This window comes from Sorex fumeus, unplaced genomic scaffold, assembly GCF_029834395.1.
Source record: "Sorex fumeus unplaced genomic scaffold, SorFum_2.1 ptg000002l, whole genome shotgun sequence".
Lineage (NCBI taxonomy): Eukaryota > Metazoa > Chordata > Mammalia > Eulipotyphla > Soricidae > Sorex > Sorex fumeus.
The window spans coordinates 28,996,371-29,021,860 of record NW_026606059.1 but is presented as its reverse complement, the minus strand read 5'-3'; the positions used below and the strand labels follow the sequence as shown (position 1 = coordinate 29,021,860).

Below are 25,490 nucleotides of genomic sequence, written 5' to 3'. Positions count from 1 at the left end.
ACAGAATTTTATTATGATCAAATATTAGTTTCTAACAATCAAAAAAATCGACTTCAAATATTCCACTGGTTTGATGTGGATGAAAACATCACTTCATTAAATAACCCACCAATAAAGTAACAGTGTATTTGAGCCCTTACCTGTACTACTGTTCCCTAAATTTCCTTGGTTTCCTATCATCCCTTGGTTACCCATCATTCCTGGCTGAGGAATCACTGAGTAGGGACTACTGTTTCTGATTGGTGGGAAAGGTCCAGCACCAGTTGGGCTTTGCAATGTGATGTCAAGTGGTAAATTCTGGTTTGGCAATAACCTGCCCAGTTGCCCTGGTCGTGGGTTACTAAAAGCTAAGGAGAAAACAAATGAAAATTGAAGGTTAATATAGAGTAATGGAAAAGAAGGGTAGCAGAAGTCGTGTTCAGGGGAAATGTCCTCTGTAAAATAACAAAGATATGCACACCAGGGATCACCTATCTACGTAAAAGACAGATTCATCAGCAATATAAACATTCAGTAACAAAATGAAGAGTCAATTTTATTAGCAGGTTTCAACTTTGAAACTGGACAATTCTCTGAAATACGACACATTTTCTGTACTAATACTAATTTCCAATATTCGATTAATTTGCAAAGTAAACTATTAAAAATATTATTTACAAAGTTGCTCTTACTATTCGGTTCTGCTTTATCTCAGCTACAGAGCTATAATCTTTTGCAAAGCACCAGACTCAGACACGTGGTTCGGACATTTGAGTATTTTTGGTTTGGGGAAGTGGGGGGCGGAGGGTGCTCAGAGGAGGGCCCCCCATGCAATGTTCAGGGAACCCAGGGGTCCTCTCTTGGCACGATTCTGTCAACCAGGTCGAAGAGAGACTCCCTGGGCCAGCTGACAGAGCGGTGCTAGAGCCCAGCGGTCACACCTGGTGATGCTCAGGTGTGCTAGATGTGGGAAGCGGGTGCATGCTGCCAGGATGGAACTCAGGGGCCCACGTGTTCAGCCTTTCAGGAATCTTTTTGGCCTAGGGTATCATGTCTTTATTTTTCTGAGAGGGAATCTGGCTGTGCCCAGGGTCCTGCAGGTGGTGCCAGGGATGGCAGCTGCGTGCACTGTTTGCCATACTCATGCTGGACCAGCTGTGCTCTGAATCTGGTCCGGGACCATTTCTAATTTTTTTCTTTTTGGTTTCTGGGTCACACCCGGCAGTGCTCAGGGTTTCCTCCTGGAGGGCTCAGGGGACCATCTGGGGGGCCAAGGATCGAACCTGGGTCTGTTGCGTGCAAGGCAAACGACCTACCTGCTGTACTATTGCTCTAGCCTCTAGAGAATCATTTCTTTAGTGATTTTTTTTATGGGAGTAAATGAGGTCAAAAGCAGCTTTTCTCAGCTGGAATTAAATTCCTGAAGTGTGAACTCAGCTATCTGAAGTCAGTAATAAGTTAAAGCTTTAGGGTCCTACTGAGTTTTCACGAAAGTAGTTCCTTTAACTTCCAAAGAGATCTGAAATGATTTTCATGGTTAACAAGAACTTATTAATTTCAAGCACTGTATGACCACAGAGATAACTAGTCATTTGATGATATTTAAAAGTCGTGCACGCCGCCAACCCTGGTTCTGTCCATCGCACCACAGGGTCCCCCCAAACTAATAGCAGTGCAAGGATCCCCAGGCTCAGGTAGGGGGCCAAAGGTGCCCAAAGGGGCCCCTGGTCTCCTGGGCACCCTGGGAGGTCCCCTTATCCCCCTCACTGAGTACACAAAAATAGGTACACAATAAATTACAATTTACAGAACTTAAAAAGTCGCATACTTTATATTCTATTAATTATATAAATCGTATAAAATTGAGCAATAAGCAAAGAATAAGTTCTTATCAATAAGAGAAATAAAATATTTAGAAGAATTAGGGCTTGGGATGGAAATTAAATACATGGCTAATTTGGACTTCCTCTGGTTCCGTTATTTGGCTGCAATTCAATAATCTAATCCCATCAGGAGGCACAGAGAGAGGAGAAGCCAGGGACTCCATGGAGTCCTCCTTTCATCCTCTGGTCTGAAGAACAAGCTGTTGTGTATTTCTTGCTCACTCTGATTTCTCGCTCTGACTTTGCGATCTCTCACTCAGTCTACGAGTAATCGACCATTCTCTAAGAAATGGGCAGATCTGAGAAATAAGCAATAAAATTTCACCTTTGTTTCATTTTTCACTTTTTAGGAAGATCTATGTTCATTTGAGGAAAGTTCTAGTATTGAAAGATATTTTATGATCTGGCTGATGGCTGCCATTTCAGCTTTGGGCACTGAGTTGAGCAGTAAGTCAACTACTTGGGCAGGAAATTCTCTTCACTAATTTACATCGTGGAATTTACTTGTCTATAAATTGTGGGCAAGGTACAGTTCTGTGCTTCAAAGATTTTGTTTCAAAATTTCTGGATAATTTTGGTAACTATAGAGTTTGTAAACTGTCAATACTGTTCACCTTATATTTAATAATATTCCTAAAAAGTCAGTATATTTTTCTTTTCTTTTTTTGGTTTTTGGGTCACATCCGGCAATGCCCAGGGGCTACTCCTGGCTCATGCACTCAGGAATTACTCCTGGAGGTGCTTGAGGAACCATATGGGATGCTGAGAATTGAACCCAGGTCAGCCCCGTCCAAGGCAAACGCCCTACCCGCTGTGCTAACGCTCCAGCCCCTAATTTTTTAAATATTTTAAGTGTTGAAGTATATGTGAAAACACATATATTCTATTTATTATTTTTTGCTTTTTGGGTCACACCTGATGATGCACAGGGGTTACTCCTGGCCCTGTACTTAGGAATTACTGCTGGCAGTACGCAGGGGATCATATGGGGTGCTGGGAACCAAACCCAGGTTGGCCGCGTGCAGGTCAAACACCCTACCCACTGTGCTATCGCTCCAGCCCCCTATATAATCTATTTTAAATTGTACTTATAAAACAGTAATTTAAAAGGGATGTTTGACAACCATCTAAAGGACTTAACCAATTTAATGACGTAGGTCAGTTTCACTCTTCATTGATCAGATGGACCACCAGAGAAGAGTTGGAAAGCCAAGCTCATGGGAATCCATTCTGAAAACTGTTTCCAAGGACCAGAACAGTAGATGGTGCTATTTGACCGCAAAACCCCTTGACGTGACTAAGCTGTTTGTATCAGATTTTGACAATCCTATCGACGATTGTAACTCTACATGGAAATTTCTTGGCATAACTATCATATCTCATACTCACTGCTCTGTGAAATTCGCAATGCTGTTTTCTGGGTTCCAACAGGTGTGACCGGGCTGTTTTCCGCTGTGAGTTGCATGAGATCATTGATGATGGCTTGCTTGTCTACGGATCCAGTCGGGGCACCTGGCCTCGTGTCTGGGAAAAGCTGTGGCAATTGACTATTCTGCAAATCATCCAAAATCTCCTCCAAGTTGTCCAGTTCACTGCCAGGCTGCAGTTAACAAACAGAAGAGTTTATCCACTCCCACTCCCCAAGTGGGCACAGACCCGCTGACAATTACAGAACAAGTGACACAGTGCCACATGGCCAGACAAAATCTGCAGATACACATGAACCTCAGGCCTCACAATGAACTCAACACCTTTTAATAAGTGTCACTGACAAAGGACGAATAACTAATTTCTTGGTCCTTAATGTCCTCAGCTGCAAAAAGAGAGATGACAGAATTAGAAATAAAGCTGTCTTCCAGCATTGTGAGTCATTGGCTGTTTATAAATTCCTCTTTATTTTATGCTAATCATTCACTTAATCATGACTGTGCACGTTTCTAAGTAACTAAGCACGTACTGAGACGTAAGAGTACAGGTCTGGATTTTGTGGTTGTCTTCCTAAGAAATAAAAATAACTGACAGAAAATAGAAAATCCATACTAAATGGTTATTTCCCTTGTTTTGCTTTATTTGGTGCTGGTGGCCAAACTCGGGGCTGACCAAACCCAGGACTGACCAGTGGTGGTTTCCTTTAAGACCTTTCTTTTCCTTCCCTAAGAGCAGGAGGGAAAATGAGACATAAACTTGAGGTAACCATGAACCGGCTAAGCATGGCCTTTTCAATTTGCTGGTGTTTTTCTCCCCTGCTTGTACTTTCAATTTCAAATGACACTGGCTTTCTTCGTCTCTAGCAGCTTAGGTAACAAAAGGTATGAAAGCAAGATAAAAACAAGTTGTTCCCAAATATAGCCTCTATTAACCTGATTTCTCAGAAGCCAGAAAAATGTTTCAGGGCTCTTCCCCTTTTAAAAGATACTTTCATCATTTCAATTATTACCATCAAGACAATAAGGTAAACATCATATGCATTTCATGTCTAATACTTTTCTTTAGGAAGTCCAACTCCTATTGTTTTAAACGTATAATATTAAAAAGCAGACAGGGTCAACCACACAAGTAAATGAGTTAAGTTTAGTGCTACGATTACTTTCTACTAAAGAAAAGTGGCAAAAGTGATTCTCTTAATGTGTAGGTGGAAAAACATAAGTTAGGCAATTTCCCCAAAGTTACTGGACGGACTGTGAATCCTTGACTATGACTAATCCTTTTGTCTATGCTGGTAATTCAAATAGAAATCACAGAAATCATTCACGTCTGATATGAGGCATGCTTAGAGCTGAAAGACAATTTCCGTTCACCAAGTAAAGGCTGAATTTGCTATGCTTTTGCGATTTATGGCAGATGTACTATCCATATACAAAGTCTTTTGGCAGGATGTACTTTTCAAGTTGGGAAAGGCAAGTATATGGTGACATTTTGTTTCTTTGTACAGAGCTAACAAGCTTGGCAATAACTTGGAGAATCAGTTTTCAGGAATTTCTACTGGATTGTTAGAGCAATTACAAGACCATTTCCTCTAGTTTAGCTTTCCATTTTTAGCAAAAAGAGGGAAGCCAGAAGTAGGGGAAGAGAAGTATCTAAGTTAAGGGTTAGCTATCAGAGTTAGCAGGAGAAAGCATAAAGGGACACAGAGAAAATAATCCTTAAAATTTAGAAAGGCAGGAATGTGTCTCAGTGACAGAGTGCATGTTTACACACGTGAGGTCTGAGGTTGGATGCCTGGCACCATAAAGAAACGAGATGAAAACCAAACAAAAAGCCCCTTAGGAAAGAATCTTTTGGATATTTCCTACAAAAAGTGACACTGCTCATTTTTCCTCCAGAGTGAAAGCACATTACGGATTATTAAGCTGAGGCCTAAGTGACATGGATGATGTAGGGGCCAGGTGCTTTTAGTAAGTTGGTAGCTACACTTTCAAGTTCTAAGAGAATCAAAATCTACACTCTTGTCACCCAACTCAAGATTACTTTACTAAGCATTCAGTTAACTACGGCAACACTGTGCACATTACTGAAATAACTCCCAATATCCACCTGTTCTCTCTCCCCCTTTTCTCTTTCTTCTCTGGAATGCATATAGATGTCTCTGTATTAGTTCAATTCCATTGTAAATCTGCTTTTATCGTCTTTTACCCAATACATATGGGCTAAACATTAAACATTAAAACAGTTCTTTTTTTCCAAGCTCATCCTGATGAATTTCTTTCACTACACTGGCCTGCAATGAAAAAATATTAAAAAATATCGATATTCTTCTAGTGGGTGATTAAAAATAGCTAGAGATAAGAGGTTCTAATATGTTACAAAGTTTATTGCTGTCCCATTGAAGCAAGTTTCTCCACAAAATGCTACCTCACATACACGACTTAAATAGTGGTCCTTGAAGTAACTGTGAGTGGAAAAGAGAGAAATGGGCTATAACAAGTAGCAAGCTGCTATTATTCTTGCTTGGCGGGGAGGTGCATACCCACTGGGACCAGGGATTACTCCTCGTTAAAATCCTTTGGGTGTTGGGGTTACGTTCCTGACAGTGCTCAAGGAACCATGTGAACCTGAAGTTGCTTCTTGAAGATGCTTTGCGGATCTCAGGTATGTGTGGAAGAAGATTTTCACAATACAGATTAATAACCACCTGGGCTAGTCTCCCACCTTTTACCTCTGTTTGTTTTGGGGCCACACGTGGCACTACTCAGGGACCATATGAGATGCTCCAGATGGAACCTTGGCCGCGTGCAAGGCAAGCGCGCTACCCGCTGTATAACACTGTGGTCCCATCTCACCTTTTACCTTTAGCTTTTCCTGTTACACAGATAAGACTTTACTTCGAGCCATCTTTAAGCGAAAAATCACTATCAAATTGTTTCAAAGAATTCTAGTGATGGGATTCTTCATTTTGATTTTCATTTGGGGTCTCCCAAGCAGTGCTCTGGAGGCAACACCCATCAAGACCGCAATTGGGCCAGCTGGTCCAATGCATGGGCGGTCTCCAGGGTGACACCTGGCGGTGCTTTGGGGGCCTGCAATGTTGTGTTCAGACCCGAGAGCTAATTCAAGCAAGGCAAGTGCCCCTGGGTTCCTCCAGACCCGAGAGCTAATTCAAGCAAGGCAAGTGCCCCTGGGTTCCTCCAGGACCAGGATTTGCAACAGCGGTAGGGCGTTCCTTCCAAGCGGCCAACATGGCCGACCCGAGTTCGATTCCTCCGCCCCTCTCGGAGAGCCCGGCAAGCTACCGAGAGTATTTGATATGCCAAACACAGTAACAACAAAGTCTCCAATGGAGACGTTACTGGGCCCGCTCGAGCAAATCGACGATCAACGGGAGGGCCTTTACCTTTATAAAGCAGTGACTAATGAAATTAAAAAAAAAAAGAGTCAGTGTTATGTGTATATACTGATGGCTAGAATCAACTGATTGCTTCTTATTTTGAAAATTTCATTGTTTTGGGTTTCGGGTTCACACCTGGTGGCGCACAGAAGTTACTCCAGGTGGCGCAAAGGGTAGAATCCAGGCCTCAAACAAATAAAGAATTCACTCCAGTGCACGGAGTTACCTCCTTGCCCCAATTGATTATTTTTCAATTTCAATCATTAAAAAAAAAATCACGAAAATTTATTTTCTCAGAATTTGATTTTAATTGGGGTGTGGGTGTTGGGCTGTACCTGGTATTCCTGTCTCTGTGCTCAGGAAATCACATGTGGTATGGGGGCACTGCAGCAGGGTTGGTCATAAGCAAGGCACACACCCCAAGCTGTGTACTCTCGCCAGCATCCCTGACTTTTATTTTTACTGCTTTTTAATTTTTATTTTTTTTAAGTTTTTGGGTCACACACGGCTGTGTTCAGGGGACCATATAAGATACTAGGTATTGAACTCAGGTACCTGCAAAGCAAAGCGTCCACTTTACTACCTCTCTGGCTCCTCATTTTTGCCATTTTAAGAGCTGATCAAATTCAACTTGTTTAGCAGGTCTATTGTGACAAGTATTTAAGAGAGTTAGGCAGAACTGCTCCATGTTACGTTACAAAGAAACTGAATCTTTGGAGACCCCTAACTGTGGACATTATTTGAATGTGTTTAAATTACCATAAGAATAAGTATTATGAACGGTCCCTACTAAAGATAACATTGCCTTGCCCATGTTTTTTGTCAATTTTTGGAGCATATTAAATCTAACATAATCTAATTGTCTTAAATTTACGCTAAATGCTCTTCAAAGAGATCAGGTTCAGAATGTCTATCCCCTTTCAGATACTTAGCAATAAAATCTGATGACTGTGGCATTTTCTTCTGTAGTCCTGCAAGTTTTGGAAGGGATGGATTTGATCACATTAAGTTTCTGATCAAACATTTCCTCTCCGAAATTCTTGTAAGCTTTAATTCTCATCAAAAGTTCTTCTTGTCCCTATCCACTTTGTTAGGCATGATTTCTTCCACAAGACAAAAAGATTAATGCTTTCCTTTAAAAAGCTTTGCCAAGATACTTCAAAGTTTTGCTTAGGCATCTATTTGAATGCTCAAATTAGCCACATCAATTTGAATAGTTAGTTTAAACTATTTCAGGCAGAAAAATGAGTCAGAAAGATTTTTATAAAAGTTCTACAAAATGAAAATTGGACTTGATTTCTTAAATTTTTTATTTCTCTGGTTTTATGAATTTTGCATGTATAAAATCAATGTTCTCTGAAGGAAATATAAAGAGCACAAGCATTTTAATAACAAGTATTTCAATAAGTTGCAAGACAGCTTTTAAAAAATTGAAATAAAAGGTGTAATATTACTAGACTTGCCTAGTGAAAAATTATTTTAAAAAACCTGGCACACAACTCTACACTTGGAGGGAAAGTTTTAGGACACTACTAAGATTGAAATATGTGGTTTATCTTTTTTGTGTGTTTTTGTTTTGGGGCCATTCCCAGCTGTGCTCAGAGTTTACTCCTGGCTCTGAGCTCAGGAATTACTTCTGATGGTACAATGGGCCTGCACTAGGTGCCGGGGATGAAGCTCAGGTCTGCTGCCTGCAAGGCAAGTGTCCTACCCGCTGTACTAGCGCTCCAGCCCTGAAATCTTGTTTTAAGTGGAGCCAACAAGCGATACACTTTAGACTACTTCTAAACCCTCATTGTAGCACTGGTCAGAACTTAAAAGAGTATCATTTGGTCTTGCTCCACTGTGTAAATAAGAGTAAGTATATAACTTAAAAGTCAGTAAATATTTTTAGTCATTGTTTCCTGTTAGTTATGAAATTCTGTAGAATCAAAATGTTTAAGTACGTTAGCCAGTAAAGAAAATTATTTTAGGTATAATAGTGCCTTTGAAGTACTTCTTAATAAGTTAGTGATATGCTAAACACACACTCCTCCGTTTAATGGTTCTTTTCTGAGTTAAAAAACCAAGAGAGTTAACTGTGCAATTTGGGCTCTCTAGGAGGTTTTATTTTTAATGTCCAAAGTTTTTAATTTTACTAAATAAAAAACTTGCTGTGTTCCCTTGGAAGAAAAGTTTTCAATAAATGTGTGTAGCAGTAACAGGAAACACAATTAATCTGGACTTGGGAAGAGTGAAAGAGAGCAAGAGGTGAAAGAATCACTGTTTTTTTCCCTTAAAGTAAGTCATTCTAACTTTGATCTAAATTTAGGTAATGCATACTTCCTGTGGTAACTCTTCTTTTCAAGTTGCAATGTTTTTGATGTTAAAATTGCTCTGAAGCAGTTTTGGTGGAGTACTTTAAAATGGGAATGGATGGAGGGGGACACCAGGGGCTGGGTTTCATTACGGAAAAAACACTTACCGTACATGCATGTTGAATGTGTGTATATTACTTTTCTGCTTCCCCCCTCCCCTCCGAACAGATCTGCTGATTAAACTCTGGGTTTTACATTCCATAGATGAGACAACTTGGGTTAGAGAAATACTTCTCCAAAACAATTAGATACTGTAAGTGACACATAAATTCTAATCTGCCCATCCCCCTCAGCAAAAAAAAGCCCAAAACCAGAAAACAAAACAAAACAAAACAAAACACCAAAACCCAAAACCAACCCAACCAAGTTTATTTGTTGATAGTTCAGGTCTTGTATTAGTTTGATCAAGTATCTAAAAGCAAAAATGCCCAATGGTGTATCCCTTCCCTGGCCCTACTAGATCAAGACCTCAGAAAGGGGATAGAAATAAACCGTTTATGAAGGGAGGGGCCCGCCACTGAGGCACTAAGCTGAGGTAGACCTCATGAGTCACCATTTTGCCCTCTAGCATGTGTCAAGAGACCCGAGTGACAGTATCTGTGCCTGCCACTCCGAACGCCCATTAGGCTCTGGGTATTCTGACCCCGGAAACTTCAAAAAGATGAAAACATTCACAGTTGTCAATACGGCTTTGCACTCCACCTTATCCGAGATATTGCTATTAGCTTTCCGCGGACGCCCCTGTTTTCCCCACCTAAGGACTCCACAGCAACGCAGAACAGAATTCTACACTAGCATCAAAGTTTCGGGATTAATTACCAAAGATGTTTATATAATTAGGTCTTTTTCCTTGCGAAGGGCACAAAGACTTGGGAAAAAAAATTCAGATCAACCTTATAGGAATGTTAGCAGCTGTCAAGACATCAAAGTGAAAGAAATAAAGAAAGTTAAGTGCTTAGAAGCACAGACGGGCGCCGGCATGTGTGGCCTCAGCTCTCCGGGATGGTCCTGCCTCCGGCAATCCCTGCTGAGCCGGCAGAGTTCAAGGTTACGGCAAGGGGGTGCTACTTCGTTTCCACCCCACCTATGCCTACCTTGTCTTTGATGACAGTGACGCGTAAAATATCCATTTACAAATCAGATCACCAAATCATTTTAAGTAGGCAGGCCTATACTGTCTATTCACTTTTTTTTTTCCTTCTGGGTCACAGCCAGCGATGCACAGGAGTTACTTCTGGTTCATGTACTCAGGAATTACTCCTGGCCGTGCTCGGGGGACCATATGGGATGCTGGGAATTGAACCTGGGTTGGGCTACATGCAAGGCAAATGCCCTACCCGCTGTGAGATTATTGTTCCAGCTCCTCTATTCACTTCTTAACCAAAACGACTTAACAGATTCGAAATATGGAGCAGCAGGCAGGGGTCAGAGGGAGAATTGCCAGCTAGTCCTGGTTCCCCAGAAAACACCTATCTGGTGACATATTATTATATACATTTAGTATACATTATATTAATATAGACTAGAATACATTTCATATTAATATTTATTTAATACTATTAAGTAATATTAAATGGCTTAAAATTGATATGACCTCCTTCAAGTGTTTTACAAGAGTAACTTTGAAAATTATTAACTTTAGCTGTCCTGGATTTTTTTTTCAAGGAATTAATTTTTCAGATAAGAACTATACATTACATAACCTATGGTTTTCCTTTTAAATTTCTATAAACTAAGAACCCATGAAAATGCATCTTTTTCTTACGTCCATTTCTCCTTAAATGCTTTTTAGGCCTAAGAAAATCTTGAGTAACAAAAAGGCGTGGTTAAGGATAAAGTGAGGGAGAACAATGACCATTTGGCTTGCACATGAGTCAGACAGGTCTTAAAAAGAGAAGAAATAAGAACTCATTCAATTAAGTTTGTTCTAACAAAGCTCAGCCTTGAGAAAGTGATTCTCTCCAATTTAGGCATCCTCTGTAACAAAGGGCAGCAAACCGCAGCTGGCCTGTGGTTACCTCCTGCCTACCACCTGTTTCTGGATGGCCCATAAGCTGAGACTGGCACAGTATTTTTTTTTAATAAATAAAAAAAATTCAAAAGGAGGTTATTTCATCACACACACATAAACTGCATAAAACGAAAATAATCATGTCTGTAAGTGTTTTCTGCCAGCCCGCACACTCATTTGTTGATGCAGTGCCTGTAGCTGTGTTTGCACCACAATGGCAGAATTCAAAGTTGTGACTGCCCGGGGCCTGCAAAGACTGAATTATTTACCATTTGGCCTTTTACCAAAAAAGAGTCAGCCCACCCCTGCTCTATCGCAACGTCACTCTTTGCTGGACGGTTCTTGGAACCTACAACGTGCACGCGAACAGAGCCCGGTTGTCCAAAGGAGGCTTATTTTATCAGGTCACTGGAGGGCCCGAGGGCCCCTAGGGAGAAAAAATCCTAGATGGTTATGGATTAGCCGACTCGGGAGAACGCGTTGCGCCACTCACCTGGTCACTGGGCTCAAAGTTCATCTCCTCCTTCTCAGTCTTCATAGCTATTAATTTTGTGTTACTGGCAGGGTCAGTTTTACTGTCCAGCCGCTCGAGTTTGGGGGTGATTTCTGGCAAACCGATATCTTTAGTATCATCTTTGTCTAGCAAATAGCGGAGTAGTGCATTCTCTTTCTTCTTGGGGCTCACGGGTTCCTGTTTAATCGTCACGTCAGAGCCAGGCGCCGTGCTGTTGGCCTCCTGGCTCAGCTCCTTGCCTGTGGCTTCTGCCGTCAACTTCGCCAAGTCCACAGGGGAACTGCTATCCTGCAAGAGTCTGTGCAAAATCTTATGCTTCTCCTTGAGCGAGGTGCCGTGCGTCGTCCCAGAACCGGGCAGGCTCCCCGTGGAGTCCTTGTTGGTGTCCGACAAAGAGCCGGACAAGGGGGAAGGCTCCATCTGGTCAGATTTGGTGGTCAACAGCTGGAGGAGTTTGGTCTGCCCTTTGCTGTCGTGCAGTCTGCTCTGTCCATCAGCCCGCTCCCCGCTCAAGGCCTGGGGGATGCTGGGATCATTTGTTTCCTTTTGTTCTCCGGGGTGGCAGCTGCTCTCTGCTTGTCCAGTTGTACCTTCAGATGGCTCCCCATAAAGTCCAAAACAGTCTTTGGAGTCTAAGCTCGCCATCTTGCTGAGCGGGGGAGGGTTCATGCTGACGGGGGAGTTTTGCAAGTTGCCCATTTTCAGGTCCGGGGAAGCCAGCGATGACCCTAGTGAGACCCCGTGGCCCTCGCTGAGGGCCTGAAGTGCGTTGAGGGAACTGTTGGTGTAGCTATGGCTATTTCCTGTGCTGCTGCAGACTCCCACTCCCACGGGGGAATGCAAGCTTCCTGCAGGGGAAAACTGACTGGGTGGGATCCGAGGGCTCCCGGCCACGCCGGGGCTCATGCGATGCCTTGGTGAAAGCATGGAGTTGGGCTGCCCTGGGTTCATGCCAGGGCTGCTCTGTGAGGGACTGTTCATTTTGAGTGCATAGTTACTACCCTGAGGAGTGGTTGCCTGCATGCTTGCCACATGGTTCATTCCCCCGGAACCCCCGAACCTGCCCATGGGCATGCCCATCTGCTCCTTTGGGCCATTGATGGGGAAATTCATATTGCTATTGAGGCTCATGTCCTGACCCGGGTTCCCACTGCACATGGCCTGATGGGCGGGGCTGCTAGAGCTAATTGGGTTCAATGGCTTCCCCATCGCTTGTCCAGTCAGATCCGGATTCATTACACATACATTCTGCTCTCTGTAATAATTGGGGGGGGGAGGGGAGAGAAGATAAAAGGAAAAATCTTTAGCAAGTTGTTATTAAAGTTAGCAAAATAAGATCGCTTCTTTTCTTGAAAAGAACAGACTGCATTTAAAGGAAAGATAATACTCTGATGAAACAGACTTCCACTGTGGACAAGTCTCATCATGTCGAGTTTTGGACCAAGAGGGCTATTTTTCAGTCAACTTATTAAGATGTCTGCGGTTTTCCAGAGGGCATGTGTTTAAATGTGACTACTACCATACTGAAGTTGTAACAAGGGTCTACAGGGGTTTCAATTACACAATACAGCTTTCTCATTAAATTGTATGTTATCACCCCCCCCAAAAAAAAAACCCCACACTAAATCCCAGAGAGCTTGTACCAACCATCTTAAAGAAGTGACCCAAAGACCCAAACAAGTATAGCTGCCTTCAATTATGTGCTAGAGATTACAATTTCTAAAAATAAGCCTAGAGAGTTCGGATGTACTATCTGGCTTAAGGTAAACCAGCTAATTTACGGGCAAACTTGCCCCAAACTTTCAGGGACTGCAAGCTCTGGAGTCAACAAGAGTGGTTGGAATCCCATCACCTTCCCTAACAAGCTCCCATGCCCTGCCACAGTAGTTCCCTGCATGTTACAGACAGAGCCTCTACCACAGAAAGCAGGGAAAGAACCTGGAAGTGATCTTAGCTTGCGAGCTTACTCGTTGCTCCTTGGATAATTCCAATCTACTCCCTTCCTCATGATTCAAAGCAGGTTTTTGGAACAAGGTGACTTAGCAAGCCCGCTGAGCTTTAAATTATGGCCTTATTCGCTACTTGTGAGTTACCAAAGGTGTTCACAAACCCACACGAAACAGGTTTACAAACTGTCAAACACCAGTTTTTAGTTGGGGTGGAGCTGGCATTTTGCACATCTGTAATCACTTTCAAGCTGTTTCATTCGGAGGTCATTATGACAGCTGGCAAACAGGACTGTCTGATTTTTTTTTTAAAATTCTATACAAGAAAGTAGATAATTACAGACAGGTAATAAAATGAGATCAATCAGAGCAGTTTTATATACTGATAGTACCTCATTAAGTTTTGTAAAGTGCATAAATACATAGCTTAAAACATAATCATTTTTCCTAATTTTGGGCTCCTCTAAAACAGTACGGTAATAACATTTATTTTAAAAATCAACATTCAATTATCATTTTTTTGAAAAAAAGAGGACTATGTTTCTCCTTTAATTTAAGGCTAGTATCAAGTTAATTTAAACCTGAGAACAAAAATATACATCATTCCATGTAAATATATCCAAAGTATCGCCCTATTTTCCTGGTACCATCAACCATCATTAGCCGACAGTTAATAATAATTTATATTTTAACATTTGTGGGATCGAACAACAGAAATATTTAACAAGCCAGGGAAGGTCTAGTATGATTTATTGCTTTTGTAACATTTCCTTTCAAGGAAAGGAAAGAGAAGGGAAGGAGAGGGAAAATGATTTCCTCGAACTAGGATTACCTGTGAAGCATATGTAAAGATATGACAAGCTGAGGTTCGTTAGTAGTCTGAGAACGGATGAGTTTGCTCTTCGTTTGTGCAGCAACAAGAGTGCCATCAGACAAGGAAAAACGATAGATTTGACTGAACGCCAGTCCTTGTCTCAGCACTGCAGGCAGGCAAGGAAACAGAACACACAGTTAGAAAAAAAAAATCACGGTGAGGACCGAACAAAACATAGCAACAGTAATCAATTTCATTAAGTTGAATGTTTTCCTACCAGCAAGTTCAAAGGAATATGATTTCATATTAAATCACTACAGACGTTTAAAAGCATTTTTTTAACTCAAAACATTAACATATTCAATATAATACATGACTTTTTCTTTTTAAGTGAAGCTTGGACCCCTAAGTGATGCTTGTTTCAAAATACTGAGTACCATGGCAAAACAGTGTAAACAGTTTATTAGATAAAAAGGAGCTTTACAATATTATTTAAAATGCTAGAAGAGAAGTTTGCATAAAGATGATATCTTTTAAAGTATAATTTCCCCTTTAAACCAAATATGGTATAAATCATTGTATTATATATATATATCTCCAAATATTTATCATCAGATCACTTTACTTTCCCTCAATCTTTTTTTTTTTTCATGTGTCTAAAAGAAGCATTATTCTGTGGTTAGGACAGAGAATGTGAAAAGTCAAAGAGAAGAATCCTTTCAAAGGAAAAAAAAAGCTATATACTAATGAAAAAACAAAGTGAAATCTTAGTGACATAAAACTGACGACCTTCTGGATAGAGTCAGGTGTTTCCATATTTAAGACGAGAGCAGAAACTAGAAGACAAATCAACCAGGTGAAAGTAATTTCTCTAGAAATACGAATTCAGAGTGTACCTTTCACATCTTTACAATATATCTGTAAAATGCGGAAGAACGGGCCACCTCAGGGAAAGCCCCAGGGAGAAATGCACAAGTCAACTCTTGTGTCCAGAAGTGGCACCAGCTTCCCAGGGGAGGACACTCATCGGTGGGGGGGGAGGGGAGTAGATGGTACTGCCGGGGGGTGCAGCTAGCTTGAAGTGGGGTAAATTCAGCAGCGCTGCTGGGCAGGTGCAGTTCTGGCAGCTGCCAAGAGCCTCCGGCGACAAAACCAGCCCAGCTGCTTGGACAGCAAAGGGGACAAGGAGCTTCACGGTGGCCCACAGAGGGTGGCTGAAGTAGACAGATGTGGCGATGATTTTGGTAGACAGGCCAGCCTGCAGGAACTCTTCCCCCCAATTCAAGAGTCAGGCCCTGGCACCTGCCAGTCCCACAGGCGACAGAGACAAGCCCGCTAACGGAGCCGGGCAGAGCACTGAGCCCCTCTCCCCACAGCCCGGGAAATCCAGGCACGTGCGTCTCCACAGCAAGCCCCCAACTCTCCAGGGAGAGGTGGACCCCTCAATGATGCTTGCTTCAAAATCTTGAGTACCATGGCACAACGGTGTAAACAATTTCTTCGATCAAAAGGAGCTTTACAATACTATTTAAAATGCTAAAGAGAAAGTTATGCACAAAGATGATACCTTTTTAAAGTATGATTTCCCCTTTAAACCAAGTATGATATAAATCACTGCATTAAATATATGGGACTTCACACTCAGGCTAGTCCTCTCTGCTCAGGACAGGGACAGCAAGCCCTGGTGCGGGTGCGGGGTGGAGCCCTCTTCTGAACAACCCAATGTCCTGAAAAACAGACTAAACTTGAAATCAAGAGCCACAGTCTCAGACTGGAAAAGCAAAGAAAATGCCAAAAAAAAAAAAAAAGGGAGGGGTGGAGATAAGGTGGGGTGTGTCTATGGGGAAGGTGGGGGGGGGTGCTTAAATCTGGCTATAGGGGCCGGAGCTATAGTATTGCGGGGAGGGCATTTGCCTTGCACGCGGCCAACCCAGGTTCTATCCCCAGCATCCCATACAGTCCCCAAAGCACTACCAGGAGTAATTCCTGAGTGTAGAGCCAGGAGCAACCCCTGAACATCGCTGGGTGTGACCCAAAAAGGAAAAAAAAATCTGGCTACAGAATAAACAAGAAAGTAAAAGCTTCTTATTGGACAGCCAGGTATGAACCAGCGGTGACCGGGCAACTGCAGCCTCCTGGGATAGGGGGCGGAAACGGCACGTCCTTCACGCACTGCCGAGGCCACGAGATGCCCCCCATGAGCAGCTCTCCCGCACGGCTATGGCCCCAGAGGCACGCAAGTCAATCTCGTAATTATCCGGCTTTTGGCAGAAATCCCTCCAGACTTAATTAGTAAAATATCAGAAATCCAAAATCGTGCGGCCGCTATAGCAACATCATATGGTCTTCATAACCAGCAAGAGAAAACAAATTATTTCACAATGCCTTTTCAGCAGTTCTGATTGTTGGGGGGAAATTCCAAATAATAATGGTGCATCCTTTGTCTAAATAATGAATGTAATCAAAGTAGAGAGAGAGTTAAGTAGAAATCATCTGTCTCACAGGCATCGGGAGGGGTGGGAAGGGGGGTATATAGGGGTTCTTGGTGGTGAAAAATATACACTGGTGAAGGGATGGGAGTTTGATCTCTGCATGACCAAGACTTAAACCTGAAAGCTTTGTAACTTTTCTCATGGTGATTCAATTAAAAAAAAAAAGTAAAAACTTCTGAAATCAATCTTGGGACAAGGAGACGGTTGAGAGGGCTGCAGTGCACGTCTGGCAGGATTTGACCCCAGTGCTCAATGCGCCCCTGAGCACTCGGGCGTGCGGCCCTGGGGTCCACTGGCACCAGCAGCCTGGAGCAGAAGTGCCCGGCTGGCCTGGGTATTCACCGAACTGTCTAACTAAGCCAAGTACCACGAGAGAAATCAATCTCAACAACATGCAAATTGGGAGTCTAACAGACAATATATTAAATGTAACTATCATGGAGAAAAATCAATGAGCTGTAGCAAATCTACACTAACACAGAGAGGAATCACTAAGAAACGAAGCACAGGAGCAGAGGACGCTCTTCAGCAAAGACACTGAAGTCATCAAAATACGGTTTCAGAAGGGTATGGGCAGGGCGCCTTCGTGGAGGGGTGCCCGAGCTGGTAGTGGGCCTGGTGTCAGAATACTGCATGCCTGAGGCTCAACCATTTTCATTTTGTTTCTTGGTCTTTTTTTTTTTTCCCATTTAAGCACTATAGTTTACGAAACTGTTAATAGCTGAGTTTCACGTATCAAACATCCCGGCCCACACTCTCCAGAGCGTCCAGTGCCCTCCACCACTGTCCTGGTGTTCGCCCCGGCCCCTCTGGTAAGCTTCCTCCTGAAGACCACTCCTGAGTTTCTGTTGTCACTGGCATTTGCTACTCCCCTAGGATATTTCTTTATCCCCCTCATGAGAGAATCAGTCTGTGTCTGTGAAAAACTATTATTAATCACACTGTAAATCAGGATGCCTAAACAACAGATCTGAAGTACCCAAACAGAAAAGCTGAATATGAAAAACCCCATGAATGAGAGGAAAAACTTCCATGAAGCGAAAAATGAACCAGGTCAATATTACAGAGGAAAGAGAAGGAATTGAAGATAAACTCCGAGTATGACTCAAATGAAAGAGGAAAAATAGGCTTGAGGAAAAATGAAAAAGTTCTTCCAGAACTAGCAGATGCTGTTAGAAGAGTAAACATAAGGATAATGGGTCTACCAGAAAGCGGGACGAGAAGGGGACAAAGTGCCTATTCACAGTTATAGTAGCTGAGAAATTCCCCAACCTGAGGAAAGAACTAACCACAGCAGTGCAGGAAGCTGAGGGAACATTCAAATTTCTAAATGGAGAAAAGACACCAAGACACATCATTGTTACTATCAGAAGTCAATGGAAGAGAAAACAGCTCGGACTGCTGTGGGGAAAAACATAACATATAAAGGGCTGGAGCGATAGCACAGCGGTAGGGCGTCTGCCTTGCACGCTGCCAACATGGCCGACCCGAGTTCGATTCCTCTGCCCCTCTAGGAGAGCCCGGCAAGCTACCGAGAGTATTCGATATGCCAGACACAGTAACAACAAAGTCTCCAATGGAGACGTTACTGGGCCCGCTCGAGCAAATCGATGAACAACGGGAGGGCCTTTATAAAGGCACCCAAGCAGGCCATCATCAGATTTCTCAGCAGAAAACCTCCCGACCAGGAGAGAGTGGACTGAAACAATACTCTGCAAAACTATTACTCAAACATGATAGAGAAATAAAGGCCTTCCCATGTGAAGAAAAGTTAGTGGCGGCCCGTACGGCGAGAAATGTTGAACAGAGTTCTTTCACTGGAGAAAAACAAAGCAAAAGAACACAAAGCCTCAAATGAGGTGTTGAATAGGAATACAGAATCAGAACATGAACAGGACACAGGATTTCTGTTTAGTCTGGAGCGAATAAGGAGGGAGGGATGGGGGGAGAGAGAGAGCGAGAGTGAGGGAGAGAAAGAGAAAGACAGTGAGAGAGAGATCGAGAAAGTGAGGGAGCAAGTTAGAGAGAAAGAACGAGAGAGCAAGAGAGAGGGAGAGAGAGAGAGGAGAGAGCACCAGATAGAGAGCACGTATGGTAGCATGGTAGAGTGGGCACAAACTCTCCGCGAGCAGAGTGAACACTGGGCACTGGTTTGATCCTAGCACCACATGGTGCCCCAGTCCAGCAGAGCAGGAAGCAGCCCCTGAGGACACCGCTAGGTATGGTACCTCCACCCCCCAAGAGAATGAACTGACAAATCATTGTGCACCAGAAGCACAGTCATGAACGCTATTACTTATGTATATATTTTTTAAAAGGACAACTGACTTGGTTATCAGCATGAAAAATACCGACTTAGATACAGATAAGCTGATTCAAACTGTGTGGGAGCCACTGAAGAGAAGACTGGAGCAGAAACACTTAGAAGGGAAAATGAATTGGATTGAGCATGATACAAGTTTTCGAAGACAACAAAGGGCAACAGGCCAGTAACAGAGAGAGAGGCAGCCTGGGGAAGCCATGGGACAAGCACCCCGTGGAATATTACTCTGCTATTAAAGATGAAGTCAGGCCATTCAGGGCAACACAGAAAGAAGCAGAACAAGCCTGAAGTGAAAGGTGACCTAGCCCGGGCAGTTTCAATTATACATCGAATATGAAGAACCAAAGGACATGAACAGGCAAAACACAACAGAAGTGACTTAGGCTCTGAGGAAACGGCCCTCAGGCCATCAGCAGAGGGCAGGGATGGGAGAGGCAGATGAGCTGGTGAAGGGGCTGTTCTGACACTGGGATGGCACAAGGACTTCGGTGGGAGCAGGGTGGCTACAGATGAAGCATGAAGCCCCCTGAACTATGGTACTGTAGACCAATAGAGCTGGGTGAAAGCAATGAAAGACAACTGTACTTCAAAACTGTCAAACACGGCATTTTAATTTTGAGGAACAGTACCTGTATAATTCAGTTTCTTCTGAAATAATTTTAAGAAGGACTACCCTGTGTCTACCACATTAATTCTCAGTATAAATCCTGCAGGTGGAACAGTAAGCCCCAAAGCAACCAAGAACATTCAGCTACCACAAAATTGCCACAAGTGAGAGAGAGGGAGTTGGGAAAGAGAGAGAGAGGAGGGGAGGGGGAGAGAGAGAGAGAGAGAGAGAGAGAGAGAGAGACAGACAGACAGACAGACAGACAGACAGAGACAGATTGACAAATACTGTTGATTCTGATTTCTTGGTAAAATTTCACATGGAGCAATTTCTTTAATGGAATTAGCTTCCTCCCTTTAGTTTCACTCACATGTAGTATTTGGGTATTGCTTTCTGATGTCTGTATGTATGAAGTTACTCTGAAATGGCTGCATTGGAAATAAACTAATATGCAGATGTGTATCTTGCTTTGCACATTAAATATGAGTCTAACATGTCAACAGTAAGGCTTATATATCCAATGGCTTATACTCTCAAATTTATATCTGAACATGTTTATGAGCAATGAGTATTTTCCCTTTCCATTTGGTCTACATGAAACATCTCTACTACATAGATATAAGCAAGCATGTACTTCAATACATTTAGGAAGTGCTTACATTTAAACAAATCCTTCCACTAGATTTGTAGTAATGTAACTGATGATCTCAGGTCTTACTTATTTAATACAAATGAATGAAATACATTTCATCTGCAGAGGAGTTTAAGGTTCCTGTGGATTTGATTTGATAACACTGTAGCAAACATAGTGTCTGCTATAGCTGCAAAAATCCTTTTCTAAGGATTCAGGAAACCAGAGAACTAAATACAGGACATTGTTACTCAAGACCCAAGGACACTAAAAATATTTGCTCATAGTGATTTTCCCCCCCTGTTTCTTAAATGGACTTGTCATTGGTTTATGGTATTACTGAACATCAGAGTTCAGCTTCACACCTTTAAGTGGATAATCTTTACATCTCCCACTGCCAAAGACACTTCCAATGTCTTCTTACCACCAGTGATGATCCCCACATTCACTCATTTCTCCCACCACCTCCCTCTTGCAACAACGAGAGTTTTCATCATGGGATTCCTTTGTTGCCATCATTCTTGTTATTTTAAACCAGTTCTAGTGAAATGATAAGTTAAGCAATGGTTTCTACCAAATGTGGCATCTTTATGTTTTTCAACCTGAAGAAAAATGCTGAAAGATACATAAGATTATGTGCTTATTCCTAAGAAATAAGACTGACTACGCTGGAAAAAAAAGAAAAGAAGAAAAGAAAAATATGAGGAAAAATAAGAGAATAGCAAAGAAATCTATTATTGTGATTTCAACTACATTAAGTAATGTTGAAAACATAAGGTTTAAACATAAAAAGACAATCAGTAAGAGCACAAAGGTCAGGTATACCCCTTAAACAGCAGATGACCAACTAAAACTCTATTTTCAATAGTGAGAAAAGCAGGTTTTCTGCAGAGGCAGCTGACTTGCCAAGCTGACTGGGGGGCACATTGCAGCACTCAACCCCTCCCTGGAGGGGGCAGCGGGGATCCTCTGGGAAGCCTCATGCAAACCCCATCTCTCTCTCTCTCTCTCTTACTTTTTGGGTCACACCCAGCGATGCGCAGGGGTTACTCCTGGCTTTTGCACTCAGGAATTAACCCTGGCGGTGCTCAGGGGACCATATGGGATGCTGGGAATTGAACCCAGGTCAGTCACGTGCAAGGCAAACGTCCTACCTGCTGTGCTATCACTCCAGCCCCCAAAACCCCACCTCTTAACCCTCTGCTCCTTGCTGGGATGTACAGTGTCCATTAGAGGAGAAACAGAGGACCAGGAGAAGGACAAAGTGGCTCTTCTCCATGGCTTCTCTCCTGCCAAGAAACAGACTTTTATCCTTTGTTCTCATCAACTCAGCAAACGACCAGACTGCACTCGAGGAAGATGATTCTGGGGGGAGACCCCTGGGAAGAACTTTGGGAGCAGCGCAGCCCAGGGACTGCCAGGAGGTGCTGCCGGCACAAGCACTGACGAAGAGAATGTCCACGAGCCACAGCATAAGTATCCCAACACCCACTTCCCAGGCATGTCGGAAGGAATAATGAGATAATGCAAAAGGGGCAATGCCAAAGAGAGACCAGACACTTAATAAGGGTGGCGATTATTACTGACTATGTCTTTGAAATCTTGGACTTAGTTCCAGATGTCCCATTAGTTTGTGACTTCAGACAGGTCACCTCATTTCCCTGAGTGTCCTGCAGATATCTGGAAGACCTCAGGTCAGCATCTGGCAGGAAGGGTTGGGATCCTACTGCTCCCTCTATTAGGAACGGACTCACTCCTGTGAGTTTTCCAGATGTAGTATTTTTTTTTTTTTGAGATCAGAGGTTTATTCGATTATTAAACACCTAGCAGCTTGAGGATTGAAGAAAACGACCTCTCTCCCTTTCCTTTCATCCATCTCTGTAAAATTATCTTCTCCTTTACTACGATCTTCGGTTCTACAGGTTCTGTTAAATTTTTCTTCGCAGGGCAACATCATCTGGGTCATATGATGCAAGCACGTATGAAAACAAAGAGCAACCAAGTTCAGGTAGGAGAATTTCAGGAATCACGGCTACAAGGAAGGCACCACAGGAAGCCAAGAGATTGAGCCAATTCAACTCCCAGAAAAGTACCGTCTAGTTCTCGTTACCTTCATGATGATGCCTCTTAGCATAGGAGACAGATTCCCCTTCGTGCTGGGCATGAAACTTCTGAATGCACCGCCTCACCAGGTCCTCCCAGCCCGGCTTCATGGCTGCCCTCATGGTGCTGGTATCTAGGGATGTGATCTTCCCTGTGAAACGACAGCGAGTGTGAGGCCTACAGACCCATCTATCATGGGTGGAAATAATAAAATTTTTAGAAAATAAAAATACACACAGAGACAAGGCTGCGAGTGTCCCTGTCTCTACAGACTCCCAGCCCCTAGAAACTCTCCCCTAGAAACAGTCCCTCCTACCAGCTTCGTAAAGTCTCATGCTCCTTCTACTTATGAAATCCCTCAGGATCCTAAAATGATTTTTTGTTTTTTTTTTCCCCTCCAGCGGAAAGAGAATTTACCTTGGAGATCCTGACGAGTAGTGAAACTTTCTGAAGAGGGGAGAACTGGTCTTTCCTTCATGGGAACTCTTCTCGCCACACAGATCAAGCAGGACTGCAGATCTGCAATCAATACAGTGAGGTTTAGCAGAGTCAGGATCTTAGTGAGCCAAACACACTCCACATTGTATTTATGACAGCGCGACTTTGTAAATCACTGAGCAAAGGAGCGACGCAGCACTCAGCGACTACTTCTCACTGGCTGTCCTCTCAAGTGGGAAGCGGCTGGGGAAGAGGAAGGGGTGCTCTGTGGGAGGGGGGAGGCGCGGAGGGCCAGGAGCCGCAGCCACGTGAGGCATGTGATTGAAGAACGCCCCTAGACTCGACCCAAAGATGAAAAAGAACAGAATCTTTTTCACTGGCTGCCTGAGAGTAGCGACTAGCTTAATTCATAACAAAGTACAACAATGATAGAAACTAAAATACAGTACTCTACCAAGAGCTTGTTTCTTGAATTTCTTGAGGGCCTGTCAAGAAACAGGAAAACTATACCCACCTTCTACCAAATCAATCAGAGATGGCCCTGAATGGCAGCAGGCAATTTATTTTTTAATTTTTTAAATTATTTTTTGCTTTTTTTCTGGGTCCCACCCAGCGATGCTCAGGGGTTACGCCTGGCTCTGCACTCAGGAAATCCTCCTGGTGGTGCTTGGGGGATCACACGGGATGCCAGGGATCGAACCCTGGTCAGCTGTGTGCAAGCCAAACACCCTACCTGCTGCACGATCGCTCTGGCCCCAGCAGTATGCAATTTAAAGCAAGAATGTAAATGGGGTCTGAAACGTGTGTCCTCCAAGAACTAATCCTAGGAAATGCAGCAGAGAGGTCAGTTTGGACCACGTCTGGCTTCTCAGAGAACCAGTGTTCCTGTTTATTCCTTTACCCACTTTGTTTATGCATTTATGTTCACTTTTGGAGAACATGGAGATGTTTTAAGTATCCTTGAAACACAGAGAGAGCCACGGCGCATAGCTCTTTCAATTAAAAAAAAAAAGCTAGCTAAAGGTTGTCTAAGGGAAGTCTCTTTATGTTTTGTTTACCCTTAAATTTGGAAATAATTTCTTTGAATATATCGAGTACTAGCAGGGATCATGGAATTAAATGCAATCCTCCTCCACAACAAATAAAGCTGAAGTGCAGAATACTCAGAGACATATTCCAAGCCGCCAGTGAGTCACCACTGTACTCACGCCCAACTCGGTGAGGCAGGCCCTAGCATTGTCCATATTTAATAGAGAAGAAAACCAAAGCATGACTAACCTCACCTGCAACTCCGTTAGCACACAATGCTACTTGCCCCAACCCTAACTCTGCTGCTGGGCTGGGTTAATGTCCAGAAGCAGATTTTTTTAAATATTTGATTTTATTGTGACACCAAGGATAGAATGCAGGCCTCACACATGCAAATCATATGCTCTGCTACTGAGTTACAACCCTGGTCCTAGAATCTTATATTAAATATTCAAAAAACATTTACGTATACAGTACAAAAGATTAAGCTTGGCTATTATCTTTTTTATTCCATTTTTTAACATGATCAGAGATAAATTAGCAGCACTTACTCAGCGGTGGAGCGATAGCACAGTGGGTAGGGCGTTCGCCTTACAAGCGGCCAACATGGCCGACCCGAGTTCGATTCCTCCGCCCCTCTCGGAGAGCCTGGCAAGCTACCGAGAGTATTCGATATGCCAGACACAGTAACAACAAAGTCTCCAATGGAGACGTTACTGGGCCCGCTCGAGCAAATCGACGATCAACGGGAGAGCCTTTACCTTTTACTGAGCGGTAGGGCGTTTGCCTTGCACGCAGCCAACATGGCCGACCCGAGTTCGATTCCTCCGCCCCTCTCGGAGAGCCCGGCAAGCTACCGAGAGTATCTCGCCCGCACGGCAGAGCCTGGCAAGCTCCCCGTGATGTATTCGATATGCCAGACACAGTAACAACAAAGTCTCCAATGGAGACATTACTGGGCCCGCTCGAGCAAATCGATGATCAACGGGAGGGCCTTTACCTTACCTTTACCTTTACCTTACTCTGTTGCATAAGAGAATAAAATCACTTGAGACTTCATATACCTATGTAAAATTCTAATTCTGAAAAACTATCATCTGTGACAGCTACTTCCTTTCCAATAAAAATTCAAATAAAAATTACACTTTTTCTTTAAAGAATAAGGATGAAAAAAAACCCCTTATTTTTAAAGGAGTCACTGTTAAGGCATATTCACTATACATTTTTTTTTTTTTTTTTGGTTTCTGGGCCATACCCGGCAATGCTCAGGGATTACTCCTGGCTCTGTGCTCAGGAATTCCTCTTGGCCATGTTTGGGAGACCATATGGGATGCCAGCGATTGAACCCGGGTTGGCCATGTGCGAGGCAAATGATGTACTCGCTATCCGATCGCTCCGGCCCCTTATTTATTATACTTTCTTACTAGATTCTGACGTTTGCTCTTACCGTCTTCATTTGAAAAGAAAACAAATTGACACTCAGAGGTCTAGAAGCTTGCCTAAAGTCACAGAGCTGCTGTGAGTAGGCGAATCGGGCC

General features: G+C 43.1%; 1 protein-coding gene across 4 annotated transcripts in view; it reads right to left on the bottom strand.

Moving 5' to 3' along the window:
- NCOA2 (nuclear receptor coactivator 2) overlaps positions 1 to 25,490 on the bottom strand; it is a 290,336-nt gene that overhangs the window by 28,638 nt on the left and 236,208 nt on the right. For 3 of the 4 annotated variants that reach the window (XM_056128060.1, XM_056127915.1, XM_056127994.1), the window contains exons 8-13: positions 22,903 to 23,004; positions 22,493 to 22,636; positions 14,348 to 14,495; positions 11,549 to 12,824; positions 3,252 to 3,462; positions 141 to 347 (exon numbers count right to left, since the gene is read on the bottom strand). In XM_056128060.1, the coding sequence (XP_055984035.1) occupies positions 141 to 347; positions 3,252 to 3,462; positions 11,549 to 12,824; positions 14,348 to 14,495; positions 22,493 to 22,636; positions 22,903 to 23,004 (2,088 nt within the window). The remainder of the gene's footprint in view (positions 1 to 140; positions 348 to 3,251; positions 3,463 to 11,548; positions 12,825 to 14,347; positions 14,496 to 22,492; positions 22,637 to 22,902; positions 23,005 to 25,490) is intronic. The other variant, XM_056128128.1, reaches the window with a different exon arrangement.